A 15,819-nucleotide genomic window follows, 5' to 3' on the forward strand; every position below is an offset into this window, starting at 1 on the left:
TGCCACCTTCATCTCTGGTTTGCGCATTAGCAATAAATATATGATTCATAATATATCAATACAAATAAGATTGTCTTGAATTGATTACAGTATGTGCTTTCACAATAGAGAGACCACTGTGTTATTGCCCTGACCCACTGGGTAGCCCAACTGTTGGTAGACCCACTTGTCTACATGGAGGCTCCATGTAAAATGGAGAACATTCTTTAATTTGTAATAAACTCCATTCTCCATGAGACTGAACACCAGGAAGGTGGACACATCCATCCGAGTATGTCTGTACTTTCCAAACTCTGGAATTGAATCCCTTGTTCTTACCAATAGATCTTTCTTTCTACTTTTACTTCTGTCCAATGGACAATGAGTTTCATAGGACAAACACTTTCTTGATGGGGTTGGAATTTGGCTGGGTCCTAAGCCCCAATGGGTGGGTCAGCGACATAATTTAAGTTAATATCCATGTAGCTTAGTCATCAGAAACTATTTAGAAGCTCTTGCATCAAAGATTTTTGACCATAAACATCTGGTCTGAAGCCATTGTCCTTCCTCTGGGTGGGACACTGTGGTCAACAGCTGCTGTCAGAAGTCCTTCCTGTGCCAGAACCTGGTCTTTCCAGGCAGTCTCCCATCCCAGTACTAACCAGGCCCTTGAGGTGCATTGGGCAACTCTGATCTCTGTTGGCATCTCGCCTATACAGTTATACAGGTTACAGTGGGGGGCTGGTCCCCTGGTAACCACAAGAGTTTGACCCCCCACCCCACTCGCATCTGTATTGCAGAGTGCCTTGCCAGATGTCAGTAGATACCATTTTTTTAATGATGGTCTTTGGTATGACCCAACCCAGTCATGAGTGTTGTGCTATGAATGTCAATGCGTTTGTAAGCATGCACTGCAAGCTTGGGTGTGGTGCAGCAGGACATTATGCACCAAGTTCAAACACTAATGGCCCTTTTCCACTACCCTTTTTCAGCTCACTTCAGCTCGCTTCAGCTCACTTCAGCCCGACACGGCTCGCGTTTCGACTACCTAAAACCAGCACGACTCAGCTCGTTTCAGCCCTGCTTAGCCCCTAAAACTCGCACCGTTTTGGAGTGGGGCTGAAGCGAGCCAAGCCGTGCCGACTGAGGCTGGGGGCGTGAGCAGACACTCCCCTGTGCACTGATTGGTGAGGAGGCGTGTCCTCACATGCCCACACACGCCCCGCGAGCGTGCTGGGATCTGTAAACACCGCAAACCCGGAAGAAGGAGAATAATTATGAATTACGAGAATTTCTGAAGCCTTATGCGCCTCGCCTCATCTATACGCTCTTGCCAGTATCTGTTGGCGTTGTCGGTGACAACAAGCCACAGCACCAAGACCAGCAACACTAACGACTCCATGTCCTCCATGTTTATTGTTTACTAGCCGGGTCGTGAGACTACCGCTTAAAAGCTCACTGAATCAGTGACATACAGAGCATCGTGGACGAGTTCGCGGAGCGCAAGGCTCGTCGTATGCCCTTCAAATAATGCGTGCAGTAGGCTATTGATGTTTTATTATGAGCCATGTACAGTATGTCGCCTAATGTTTTTTTGTTTCTGAGTTACATGTTCGTTTGAAGGACTTAATGTACAAAATAACATAGTTGCACCCCGTAGTGTTGAAATTGGTAAACACAGTGCATTCAGTGAGGTTTGCACCGCCCTCCTTTTATTTCTGACTCTTCCTGTCACCACTCTGAGCGCTCATTCGTATGCCCTTCAAATAATGTGCGCAGTATAGGCTATTGATGTTTTATTATGAGCCATGTACAGTATCCTAATGCTTTTTGTTTCTGAGTTACATGTTCGTTTGAAGGACTTGATGTACTAAATAACATAGTTGCACCCGGTAGTGTTGAAATTGGTAATCACCGCAGTTGCGGACATTTTGTAGCCTAAAATGATGTTATGATAAGCTTTAATAAAGGGCCCGGTCATTTGCCCCGCCCCCGGCCCGGCTCTGACTTGTTCCGCCACTGTCACTGATGTCACTGTTTGCGCTGCTTAACGACATCACGTGACGTCCACCCACTTTCACTAACTCCACCCAATGTGTCCACCCACTTCCAGCCAGCACGGTTCAGCGCGGTTGTAGTCGAAATGCAACTCCAACAGCCCCGCTCAGCCCGACTCAGCTCGACTCGGCACGGCACGGCTCAGCCGCGTTTGTAGTGGAAAAGCGGCATATGGCACTGAATGTTTGGTACCCGCCTGCAACCTCTGTAGCTGGTAAAGGTTAAGAGCAGTTTGTTCCCAGATAATGCTGAAGCCAAAGTTATAGGTTCACAGTCAGCTGGAATATCACACAGTCAACTCATCCCACAGCGGCTGTCCATACAGTGTGCCTTCAGAAAGGCTTCAACTGTTTTCTCAGTTCTGCATTGCTGCACAATGAAGAGCTGTTAGCCTGCAACTGAGAAACGTTCATTAATTTATTGTATGAATATAAAAAGAATGTGAGACTCGCTAGTTTTGGATGACGGGTTCACCTGTAGTTACACGTTGAATGCTTGACATCTTTATTTACAATCAAACACGGTAATTTACTTCAGTTTGAAGTCCTTATTCGTACAATTAGCCAAACAAGAACTCAGCAGTGCAGGCTATAAAATCATGCAGATGCAGGTCAAAGAGCGTCAGATAAACATCAGAATGATAGTTACAAGGTTGTTGGTGCCAGATGGACTGGACTGAATATTTCAAAACCTGCTGATATGTTTTTTTTTTATGACCACTTTTTTTTATACACTCTAATACTTCAACAGAGCTCTGCACTTAAGCTTAATTTTTAACCTTGCTCAGAAATGTATGACTCAGTTTAAGAGGGCATGGTGTTTTCATTGCATGACAGGAGTGTGAGAAGAAAGACAACTTGTCAGACCCGTCAAGCAACTCCTTGTTCCAAACTTTAAAAAAAAAATTTAAATAAAAAAAAAGCAAGCCAGATCATGTTGGCTCTTTTGATTTATTGGCTGCACACACATAACAAACATTAAAACAAATGCTTCTGACAGAAACAGAGCCCCTTTTCATGGCAGATGTGTTTGCAGTGTTTGATAGTATAAATGATAGAGAGGGAGGAAATGTGACACGCTTGTAATATCCTTGTCAGTGAAGGACACACAGACAACAGGTTGTAGTAACTTCTTTTTAGTGAACGTAAGTCAGTTCATAACACACGCACACAGGAACTTCGGCACTCTACTTCTGCATAACAAACCTTCTCTGCTCTGCTACTTAAAGCCTCTGATTCCACCTACAGGTCATTTGCAATATAACATTCCCATCCACTACATTCCTCCCCCCTTAAGCTATTACTTCCACCTAAAACCCATAAATGGAAAATTAATTAATTATTCTGCAGCCTTACTAAACTAGCCACCTTAACATTCAACAGTGTCACCTACTCAACAGTAAGCTAATCATGACACAAAATGGCAATCAATGCAATTTTTTTTTTCAATTCAGTCAACATTCATAGTCCTTCAAGTAACTAGGTTTAGACACAGTCCTTTGAGACCGTCGTGCAGGCACAACAGATTGTTGTGGTGGTGCTTCACTTATGGTGTCTGGGGTGGAATGCCCGTCACTGATGGCTTTGTATTGTCTTGAACATTTCCTCCCGGCACACTGTTATCCCTCGCTGCCGCAGAGTTCTCTGACACTGCCGCAGCATCAGCTAATGACATAGGCACTGGAGGTGGTTCTGTGATCTCAGGTTTTATTAAGTCCTTGTCCTCAGGTCTTGCAAGTATCTGGTCAACATGCCTTTGCACTATGGTTCCATCTCCTAGCATGACTTTGTAAGACACTGGTCCAGTGACTTTGGTAATAAAACCAGGAATCCATTTAGGCCCATGACTGAAGTTTCTTGTGATCACTGCATCTCCCACTTGGAAACTTCTCTCTGATCCTTGCCAGTCATGATGTTTCTTTTGAACACACTGCTTCCGTTCTACCTTGGTTCTAAGGTCAGGATGCACTAGGTCTAATGTAGATCTTAATCTCCTGCCTTGTAACATTTCAGCAGGTGACAGCCCCGTGGTGGACTGAGGGGTAATGCGGTAACTAAACAGCACTCTTGAAACTTTGGTAGTGATGCTATCCTCACCTGCCTTTTTCATCATGGACTTAAATGTCTGAACGGCTCTCTCGGCGCAGCCATTTGAAGAAGCATGGTAAGGAGCTGAGGTGATGTGTTCAATACCGTTCTTACTCATGAATTCTTTAAACTCAGCACTCACAAAACATAGCTGTTATCAGACACAATCATCTCAGGTAATCCCTGACTGCTGAAACTCTTCCGCAGACATTCAATTGTGATGGCTGAAGTTGCTGAGGTTACCACGTAAGCGTCCATCCATTTGGAATAGGCGTCCATCAGAATCAAAAACACATGACCCATAAAAGGTCTGGCATAATCTATGTGTAGCCTCTGCCATGGTTTACTCGGCCACTCCCAAGGGTGGAGAGGTGCCGGAGCAGGTAAGTTGCGATGTTCTTGGCATGTGCTACATCCTTTCACTACTGCTTCAATGTCAGCATCTAACTTTGGCCACCAGAAGTAGCTTCGTGCTAATGCTTTTATTCTGGTGATTCCTGGGTGACCATGATGCAGCTGGCGTAGCAAGGCTTCATGACCTGGCGGAGGTACCACCACACATGACCCCCACAACACACACCCATCTTGCACACTTAATTCTGTTTTTCTAACAACATAAGGCTGAAAAGCTGGGTCTGAGTGTTGCGTTGGCCAGCCATGTTGGACGAACTGCACCACTCCGGACAGCACTGGGTCTTTGCGTGTCCACTGGCTCATTTCACTTGCTGACACGAGCGTTACCTCCTCCATCATCAGCACTTGGTCCTCCTCTTCTGTCTTTGTGGACTGCTGAGGCAGAGGGAGTCGGCTCAGAGCGTCCATATTGCTGTGGTGTTTTCCTGGCTTCTAGACAATTTCATACTCATATGCTCTCAATATGCTCTCATATACTCATATGCCCAACGTTGAATGCGAGGGGATGCTATTTGTGGCACTGCTTTCATCTCATTAAAGAGGGACAGTAAGGGTTTGTGGTCTGTGCAAATGACAAACCTCCTTCCATACAAGTATTTATGGAAGCGTTGAATGCCAAACATCACCGCCAGTCCTTCTTTGTCCAGTTGCAAGTAGTTTGATTCCGCTGCTGTGAGTGTCCTTGACATGAAGCCGATGGGTCGCTCTTGCCCCTCTGGCATGCGATGTGACAACACTGCCCCCATTCCATAAGGCGATGCATCACAGGACAGTATTAAGTCTTTATGGCTGTCATAATGCACTAACACCTCTGACGACTGCATGAGTCTTTTAGACTCCTCAAAAGCCCTCTCTTGCTCATCCTCCCAGTTCCACTGTGTTTCTTTTCGTAACAGACTATGTAAGGGAGCTAACAAGGTTGACAGGTTTGGCAAGAACCTGTTGTAGTAATTGAGTAGGCCTAGGTAAGCTCTTAGTTCTATGACATTAGTTGGTGCTGGTGCCTGTTTTATTGCCATTACCTTGTTTGGCAGAGGATGGAGCCCTGATGCGTCCACCTTGTGTCCAAGGAACTCGGCCTCTCGTTCCATGAAGGCACATTTGTTGCACTTGAGTCGAAGACCTGCCTCTTGTAGCCGCCTCAGAACCTCGTTCAGGGTCTCCAGATGCTCGTGGTCACTCCAGCCAGTCAGCAAGATGTCATCTAAGTATACCGCTACATTAGGGATTCCCGCCACCAGACCTTCCATCAACCATTGAAAAATGCTTCTCAAATAAGTCCTCCAACTTTGGTATTGGATACTGCTCAAGCTTGGAGACTAGGTTTACTGTGAGCTTGTAATCTCCACAGATGCGCACAGAACTGTCAGGCTTTAACACCGGCACTATTGGTGCTGCCCACTTGGAGAACTTCACTGGTTCAATTATGCCTAGCTTGGTGAGTCTTTCCAGCTCAATCTCTACTTTCTTTCTCATGGCATAGGGCACTGGCCTGGGCTTGTAGAACTTTGGAACAATGCCCTCTTTTATGTATATTATTACTGGCGGGCCTCTCCAGGTCCCCAGTTCCTCTTTGAATACCTCTTCATTCCGCTTTAGTACATTCTGTAAAGTCAGCTGAGGCAGTTCTATCTTATTGACATGTACACAGTTCATTTCCAAATCCCTTAGCCATGCCTGGCCTAGCAGGTTTGGTCCACTTCCTGCTACCACGACTACTGGTAACTGCTTGACTTTGTCTTTGTACGTTACAGTTACATCGCCCATCCCTAGTATAGAGACTTTTTCACCTGTGTATGTTTTCAGAGTCAATGAGCAGTTTTGCAGCTCCTGTCCATTTCCAGCTGTCCATAACTTGCCATACTCAGTCTTTGTCAAAATCGTCACACTACAGCCTCTATCCACTTTGAACTTTACTATGTTCCCATTGATGTCTAGCTGTGTGGTAATGGGGTCTACTTTTGCCATTTTTTAATCTTTTAAGTTGTGCATTGAAAACAATTCTTCATCACTGGATTGTGAATCAGAGGACTCGCTGATATGGTGTGTGGACTGCTTTTTCTCTTTTCGGCTATCCTTTCCATCCTTAACAAAATTCTTATGCTTCCCTCCCCCCTTAGCCTTCTGCTGATCAGTAGGAGGAGAGGACCTGCACATCTTCACATGCCCCTTTTTACCACATCCATGGCACCTTTCGTTTAAAAACCGACAGTCCCGTGCTAAGTGTTCACCCCCACACCTATAACAAGCTAATGGAGCATCCTTGCCCCGCCATTTAGGTCTTGTACCCACATTATGCACTGTCAATGGTGTTGCACTTTTGCTTACAGTACTGTCCAGCGTCTTTGGTTGTGATTGGAGGTCACGCACATCCTTGTTTGCTGTCTCGATGGCTTGCGCGACTTTCAAGGCCTTTTCAAATGTCAGCTCAGGCTCCGCCAACAGTTTTCTCTGTATATGATCATCCGCAATGCCGCACACGAGCCTATCGCGTAGCATCTCTTTCAGCTTTTCTCCATAATTGCAATGTTGTGCCAGCTCTCTTAGCACCGCCACATACTCTGTCACAGTCTCATTTGCTGCTCTAGTCCTTGAATTAAACTTAAATCTCTGGACTATTTCACTGGGCTCTGGATTGTAATGCGACTGAAGCAGCTCAGTCAAGTCCTTGTATGACTTAGCACCAGGCTTGTCTGGGCTTAGCAGGTTCCTCATTAAACTGTATGTCTTGCTGCCTACTGAGCTCAACAGTATTGCCCGCTTTCTCCCTCCATCAGCAATCTCATTTGCCTCAAAAAAGTGCTCCAAAACTTCACAATATTCCTCCCAAGTCTGAGCCTGACTGTCAAACGCAGTAAGTGTTCCTACCATGGACACAGCTATTTCACGGTTAGCGCTAGCTTCCTCGTTGTCCGACATTAGCCGAGAATCTGCGCCACTGAACTCTCAAGCTGTTTTCTTCCCTAACAGCGTCTTCTGAGCTCACCAGTTCCCTCGTCGCCAAATGTAATATCCTTGTCAGTGAAGGACACGCGGACAACAGGTTGTAGTAACTTCTTTTTAGTGAACATAAGTCAGCTCATTAACACAAGCACACAGGAACTTCCGCACTCTACTTCTGCATAACAAAGCTTCTCTGCTCTGCTACTTAAAGCCTCTGATGCCACCTACAGGTCATTTGCAATATAACATTCCCATCCACTACAACGCTGGAGTTGTCTTTCAGCTTTAAAAATAAAGGCCATCCATTTAACACTTATTCCATGTTCTTATACCAGGACCAAATATCCAGAGGTTGCAAAAGTACTCACATTCTTTACTTAAGTGGCCTATTCTATAATTGCAGGTACATTTCAAGCATTGACTCTGTTAGTCATCGTCATCTCTGTTATTGTTAAACTGGGCAATCCATTAACAGAATTGACAATAACAGAGTTGACATTTTCCACTATTTTGTGTCTTAACTCCACATGCTAAGCTCAAACTAGCAACCACATGGCATGGATAAAAACAGAACTTAATGGATTTTAATATATTATTATTTTTAAAAAATAAGCAAGAGATACACTCCAATATCACAATAACAGAGATGATGAATAATTAATCTACTGTTGGTGTAAAATCCTCAACATTTTTTTCAAATTAATGAAAGTCAAGTCAAGTTTATTTGTATAGTGCTTTTAACAATAAACATTGTCGCAAAGCAGCTTTACAGAATTTGAACGACTTAAAACATGAGCTAATTTTGTCCCTAATCTATCCCCAATGAGCAAGCCTGTGGCGACGGTGGCAAGGAAAAACTCCCTCAGACGACATGAGGAAGAAACCTCGAGAGGAACCAGACTCAAAAGGGAACCCATCCTCATTTGGGCAACAACAGACAGCATGACTATAACATTAACAGTTTTAACATGAAGACAGTTTCGTTGATGTTATAACTCTTCATTGATGGAAACTTGAGTGCAAAACTGTTCATGACAACTGCAGTCCTAAAGTTAGCAAGTCAACTGTAGTCCTCAGCCATAAAAGCATTACTGTAAGAGTCCAGAGCATCCTCCAGGTATAACCCTCAACTGTCCTCATGGGGCCATCCTTCACAGGAGCGATGCGATAAAACTCCAACCAGACACAGGGCACCAGGATGGATCAAGCAGGTCCGAGGGGCAGAAGAGGCCAGCATCTCAATCCCAGGACCAACATGTAACTCAGAGGGACAGATGGGGGGGGGGGGGGGGGGGGACACAGGTTGTTAGGTATGCCCTAAAAATGACACAAGTATTAAATCTGTGTGGTAGGCTCGCTGAGACAAGAGTCTTGACATCAGGCATAATACACAACAATGGCATGCTAATATGGTTAAAAAATATCATGACCTGCTCTGGCTGGATGCTTGATTGGGTGATGGGAGCACACTCCTCAGCAATGATGAGATGCAGATGGGACCCTTAGGGCTGGCCAAGACAATTCACTTACATTTCACCGGGTCTGGGACATGCGACAGAATGTCTGAAAGAAGCAACAGAACATAACATACCTCACTGCCTTTCTGAAGTTTCCCGCCAGAGGAAGTGACACCACTCAGTGCAGGTGTCATGTGTATTATTAAGTCTTTGCGGATTTTATGCAGTTTTATAACATAGTTAACAGAGTTGACAAGAACATTGGGATGGAGATATATATATATATATATATATATATACACACACACACATATATATACACACACATATATATATATATATTAGTGCTGTCAAAAATGTCGCGTTATTAACGCGTTAACTTGACTCAATTTTAACGGCGATAATTTTTTTATCGCGAGATTAACGCTCTGTGACATGATGCCACGCCCCGCACAGCCAGAGTCCTCTGCCCTCCCCCGAAGAGCCACAGTGCTCGGCTTTTTCCCATCGGCGGCTCCAGCCCCACTTTGCAGTGGCTGTGACAAGACGTGTTATGCTCTGCAATAAAAAAAAAAAAAACATTGGTACAACCAGTGTTCGAACTATGCCGATATTTTCGGGGGGGTCCCTTATTTTCCCTTGGGGGGGGTGCTTGCGCTTGTCTCAGAGCGCGGATCTCCATCGCGCGCTCACTTCGGATATGCAAATGCTTCCCGTTACACACGATTGCTATGTCAATAAACATCATTTTGCCAATATTTTAGAGACCCCCCAACATTTCCCAAATCATGTTTTCAAGGGATCTCATGTCTGTTTCAGGGGATCTCGGATCCCCCGTGTACCCCCGTAGTTCGAATGGTGAGCAAGCCCATTCACTTTTTTATGCTGATAAGAGAATTATAATGGTTTTTCATGTGACAAAAATGTGCGATTAAATTGCGATTAATGGCTAGTTAACTATGACAGTCATGACATTAATCACGATTAAATATTTTAATCGCTTGACAGCACTAATATATATATATATATATATATATATATATATATATATATATATATATACACACACACACACACACATATATATACATACATACATACATACACACACATTATATATATATATATATATATATATATATATATATATATATATATATATAAGTCTCCTTCTCACCCCCGGTGGGGGGGTGGTATCCATGTCATTCTCAAGCTCGGGTCCTCTACCAGAGGCCTGGGAGTTTGAGGGTTCTGCGCAGTATCTTTGATGTTCCTAGGACTGCGCTCTTCTGGACTGAGGCTTCAGATGTTGTTCCTGGGATTTGCTGGAGCCACTCTCCCAGTTTGGGGGTTACTGCCCCAAGTGCCCCCACTACCACGGGGACCACGCAACCCTTGACCTTCCACATCTGTTCCAGCTGCTCTTTCAACCCTTGATACTTCTCAAGTTTCTCATGTTCCTTCTTCCTGATGTTGGCATCAGCTGGGATCGCCACATCTATCACCACCACCCTCTTCTGCTCTTTGTCCACCACCACTATGTCCGGTTGGTTAGCCAGGATCTGTTTGTCAGTCTGGAAGCTGAAGTCCCACAGAACCTTGGCCCTGTTGTTCTCAGCCACCTTCTGTGGTATGGCCCATTGGGACTTGGGTACTTCTATTCCATACTGGTTGCAGATGTTCCTGTATACTATCCCAGCCACTTGGTTGTGCCTCTCCATGTACGCTGATCCAGCTAGCATCTTACACCCTGCTACTATGTGCTGGACTGTTTCAGGGGCTTCTTTGCACAGTCTGCATCTTGGGTCTGATCTACTCTGGTAGATCCTGGCCTCTATGGCTCTTGTGTTTATGGCCTGTTCTTGTGCTGCCATGATTAGTGCCTCTGTGCTGTCTGTCAGTCCTGCATTATCCAGCCACTGGTAGGATTTCTTGATATCAGCCACTTCCTCTATCTGATGGTGGTACATGCCATGTAGGGGTTTGTCTCTCCAGGTTGTCTGTTCCTCCTCCTCCTCCTCTGCACTCTCATCAGGGTTCTGCTGCCTGAGACATTCACTTAGCAGTTCATCCTTTGGGGCCATCTTTCTGATGTATTCTCGGATTTTTGATGTTTCATCCTGGACCGTGGTCTTGATGCTCACTAGCCCTCGGCCTCCCTCTTTCCGCTTAGTGTATAGTCTCAGGGTGCTGGACTTGGGGTGGAACCCTCCATGCATGGTGAGGAGCTTTCTAGTCTTGATATCTGTGGCTTCTATCTCCTCCTTTGGCCAGTTTATGATACCAGCAGGGTATCTGATGACTGGTAGTGCGTACATGTTGATGGCTCGGACCTTGTTCTTACCATTCAGCTGACTTTTCAGGACCTGCCTTACTCTCTGGAGGTATTTGGCTGTGGTTGACTTCCTTGTGGCCTCTTCATGGTTTCCATTAGCCTGTGGGATGCCAAGGTACTTGTAGCTGTCTTGGATATCACCTATGTTGCCCTCTGGTAGGTCAATCCCCTCAGTCCGGATCATCTTGCCTCTCTTTGAGACCATCCGGCCACACTTGCCCAATCCGAATGACATCCCTATGTCATCGCTGTAGATCTGGGTGGTGTGGATCAGCGAGTCTATTTCTCGCTCATTCCTGGCATACAGCTTGATGTCATCCATGTAGAGCAGGTGGCTGATTGTTGCCCCACTACGGAATCGGTACCCATAGCCGCTCTTCGTGATGATCTGACTGAGGGGGTTCAGGCCTATGCAGAACAGCAGTGGTGATAGCGCATCTCCTTGGTATATGCCGCACTTGATGTTGACTTGGGCAATGGGTTTTGAGTTGGCCTCTAGGGTTGTCTTCCACATTTCCATTGAGTTCTGGATGAAGGTCCTTAGGTTCCTGTTGATCTTATACAGTTCCAGACATTCCAGTATCCATGTGTGTGGCATTAAGTCGTAGGCTTTCTTGTAGTCAATCCAGGCAGTGCACAGGTTGGTCTGTCTCTTCTTACAGTCTCGGGCAACTGTTCTATCAACCAGTAGCTGGTGCTTGGCTCCTCTGGTGTTACTGCCAATTCCTTTCTGTGCCTCGCTCATGTATTGAGCCACATGCTTACTCATTTTTGCCGCAATGATGCCTGACAGGGCCTTCCATGTTGTGCAGAGACAGGTAATTGGCCGGTAGTTGGATGGGATGGGTCCCTTCTGGGGGTCCTTCATGATTAGGACTGTCCTGCCTTGGGTTAGCCATTCTGGGTGGGTTCCATCCCTCAGCAGCTGGTTCATCTGTGCTGCTAGGCGTTCATGGAGTGCAGTTAGCTTCTTCAGCCAGTACGTATGGATCATATCGGGGCCTGGTGCTGTCCAGCTCTTCATCTTTGACACTCTTTCTTGGACGTCTGCCATTGAGATGGTTACTGGTTCTTGTTCTGGGAGGTTGCTGTGGTCAGCTCTTAGGTCCACTAACCATTGGGCATCGGTGTTGTGTGATGCCTTTCTTTCCCATATGTCTTTCCAGTATTTTTCCACCTCAGCTCTTGGTGGGTCTGACCGGTTGTTGTTCCCCTGCCACTGAGAGTACACCTTGGCTGATTCAGTGGAGAACAGCTTGTTTATTCTCCTGGCCTCTCCCTCCTTGGTGTATCTCTTCAACCGGGTGGCCAGAGCTGTTAATCGCTGTTTGGCAGTTTCGAGTGCCTCTGGTATGGAGAGTGAGTTGTACTTCCTGGGTGCCCCTTTATTCACCATGTTCCCTTTCTGTAGTTCAGCTAGCTGGCTAACTTCTCTCCGTGCTGCCTTTATCTTGGCCTCTAATCGTCTCTTCCATGGTGGATACTGTTTGTTATGTCCCAAGCCCACCTTGTGTCCAAGCATCTCCATGATTACTGTTCTGTGTATCAGCTTGTTGGTCTCAGTGATGGTTCTTGTGGAGATTGTCTTCAGAGCAGCATTCACATCTACTAGTAGATCTTCTGAAGGTACTTGGCAACTCAGCTTCGGTATTCATCGGGGGCTCCAGGTTTCCAGTTGGGTCACGATCTTCCTTCTCAGGTCAGCAGCTCTTGTGTTGAGGCTGTTAGCTGTTGGGGCTTGGTACCCAATCTCTGGTTGTGGGGATGATGATATCTCCCCGCTGACCTGTCTTCCTGGCTCCCCCTTGCCGTAGCATCGTTGTTGTATTTCATTAATCTCTAGTTGTGATAGTAGATTTCGATTACGGATGTTGGAACACTGGGCTAATAGCTGTTTCTTTGTTAGCCTTGATTGTGGGTTTCGAAGTATCCAATGGTCCCACATTCGCTGCATGTATCCCCTCTCTCTGGGATCGCTTGTATAGTAGCATTCCAGCAAATCCGTATTTTCTGTCCTCGTCCATCGATGTCTTGTTCCAGTAGCCCATTTCTCATCAGTTTGCCCTGGTTCCCTAGCAACTGATGCAGTCCTTGTTGACCCGGGCGACGTCTGAGCCGGTATGACTCTATCAGTTATGTCTTCACTCATTCCTGAGGTAGGCTGATATATCATTTGGGGTTTTGCCTAAGGACCCTTACTGGATGATGTTTTGCCCCGACCGGGATTCGAACCCCGATCTCCTGCATCGTAGTCAGTGAGCGTTACCACTGTACTATCCAGCTGATTTTATTTTTATATATATATATATATATATATTATATATATATATGATTGCATATATATATATGAAATTTTATATTAGACAGAAAATAGACTTTCTCTGCATTTGATTTTATAGCAGTTAATAGAATAAGCCCCAAAAAACAGATTGTTAGACTGAATCGCTTCATGTTTATTCGAGTTGAATGGATGACTCAGGAGCCAAAGACAGCCAATAGTGTGGGGGGAGGGGTGGGAGTCATTTAGTTCATGCTTTATGGATAAATTGGGTCTAAAATGTACATCAGACATTGCTATTGGTGAAAGTTTGGCATAATTTGCATTATTGTTCAAAACTGATTCAATAAAGATTTATTTTGTGGAAAATAACAAAAGTTTTATCTTGGAGACGCAAAATGTGCCCTGAATTCTAGAATAACCCAAATATAAGTACAGACACTTGTGTCAAAAAAAATACTCTAGTCAAAGACAAACTGCAGAAAAAGTTAATTCTGACACTTTTCTGTTTTAGCTAGCATTAACATTTACAGCAGTTTGTGCTGCAGGAGCTCTTCTGTGGGATTGAACCATATGGACTCGCCTTCGTGCCCCATGCAAATCAGTGAACCTTCGATACCCATGACCCTGTCACCACTTCACCAGTTGTCCTTTGGATCTTTGGGCCACTTTTGTTTGGTACTAACCACTGCATACCAGGAATACCCCACAAGAGGTGCCATTTTGGAGATGCTCAGACCCAGTCATCTAACCATCACAATTTTGCCCTAAAGTCATTCAGTTCTAACCATGAGTTGGCCTAGTGGTTAGCGTGTCCACCTCTCAATTAGGAGCTTGCGAGTTCTATTCATGGTTGGGTCATGCCAAAGACCATCATAAAAATGGTACCTACTGCTGTCTGGCAAGGCATGCTGCAATACAGATGTAAGTGAGGAGTCAAACTCTTGCAGTTACCAGAGGACTAGCCCCCCACTGTAACCCTACCTATGTGAGAGGCCAAGAGCTAGGAGATTGGAGCCACCACATGGCATGGGAAGGACTTTGATTGATTCACTCAGATCCTTGATGTTTCCCATTTTTCCTGCTTCCAACACATCAACTTCAAGAACTGACTGTTCTCTTGCTGCCTAATATATCCCACCCATTGACAGGTACCACTGTAATGAGATAATCAATGTGATTCACTTCACCTGTCAGTGGTCAGAATATTATGGCTGATCTGTGTATAATATGTTGTTACATATTTTGGGGATTTGTGTGTGCATGCAGAAGGACGCACACACTTTCTTAAATTAATTATTAAATAATACCATGTATAAGGTGCTCCACTGTAAATATTTTAATTACCAAGTACTTTGTGACAAATAATTCACTTGTGCATGCAGACAATTGATTTGCAGCTAGCTATGTACAGCATGCTAACTGACAACCCAGCTGTATCACGGTAACTTATATCTATCCTCACATTACTAGCCTCCTTACATGCTTCCTAATCATTTATCTAGATAGTTTGAAGAGCAAACATCACATGTAGTTAAAATATGTTCACCTCAGTTTGCTGAATTTGAACACAGCTCATGTCAGGGTTGCCAGATTGGGTTGGTTTGATGACACTATTCTTTTCTGTGTATTATTATCATCCCATCCATTTAGGTTGAAATCAGTCTTGGTGTTGGAAAGGCATGCAACCATGCAAAATAAAAATAACCAATAATTCCCCTCAAATGCTTTAAAAGTAAATATCGAGCCTCATTTGAAAATGTAAGAAGTAGAATGTACAGATATTTGTGTTAAAATATAGGGAGTAAAAGTAAAATGCCAGAAAAATAAATCCTCAAGTAAAGTCGAGAAACATGAAAATGCTACAGTACTTAAGTAGAGTAATGAAGTATTTGTACTTTCTTACTTACAACTTCTGTAAATATGAATTAATTACATTATTTAAATGAATTGTAAAGAAGAAGAAGCCTTTATTTGTCACATATACACTCAAGCAAGCGAAATTCCTCCTTTGCATTTAAACCATCTGAAGCCGTGAACTCACAAGTGAGTAATGAGCACACACGCATACCCAGAGCAGTGGGCAGCTATGCTACAGCACTTAGGGAGCAGTTAGGGGTTAGGTGCCTTACTCAAGGGCACTTCAGCCATGATACAGAGTGTGGGGAAAGTGCTATTCATTCACTCAACTCAAGCTTGTAGTACTCGAGTCCAGGACTCGTGATTTGACTTGGACTTGAGCACTGATGACTCAGACTTGGATCCATG

At 44.7% G+C, this 15,819-nt stretch overlaps 2 protein-coding genes and 1 pseudogene across 2 annotated transcripts; all 3 read right to left on the minus strand.

Moving 5' to 3' along the window:
* Positions 1 to 2,971: 2,971 nt before the first annotated feature.
* On the minus strand, positions 2,972 to 4,955 carry LOC132882150 (uncharacterized protein K02A2.6-like; annotated as a pseudogene).
* An 804-nt stretch (positions 4,956 to 5,759) lies between these two features.
* On the minus strand, positions 5,760 to 6,506 carry LOC132882152 (uncharacterized protein K02A2.6-like). The gene has a single exon (XM_060915424.1). The coding sequence runs from the start codon at positions 6,504 to 6,506 to the stop codon at positions 5,760 to 5,762; it is 747 nt and encodes a 248-aa protein (XP_060771407.1).
* Positions 6,507 to 6,509: 3 nt separating this feature from the next.
* Positions 6,510 to 7,457, minus strand: LOC132882151 (uncharacterized). The gene has a single exon (XM_060915423.1). It carries the CDS (start codon positions 7,455 to 7,457, stop codon positions 6,510 to 6,512), a length of 948 nt encoding a protein of 315 aa, XP_060771406.1.
* Between the last annotated feature and the right edge of the window lie 8,362 nt (positions 7,458 to 15,819).

This window comes from Neoarius graeffei, chromosome 2 (genome assembly GCF_027579695.1).
Source record: "Neoarius graeffei isolate fNeoGra1 chromosome 2, fNeoGra1.pri, whole genome shotgun sequence".
Lineage (NCBI taxonomy): Eukaryota > Metazoa > Chordata > Actinopteri > Siluriformes > Ariidae > Neoarius > Neoarius graeffei.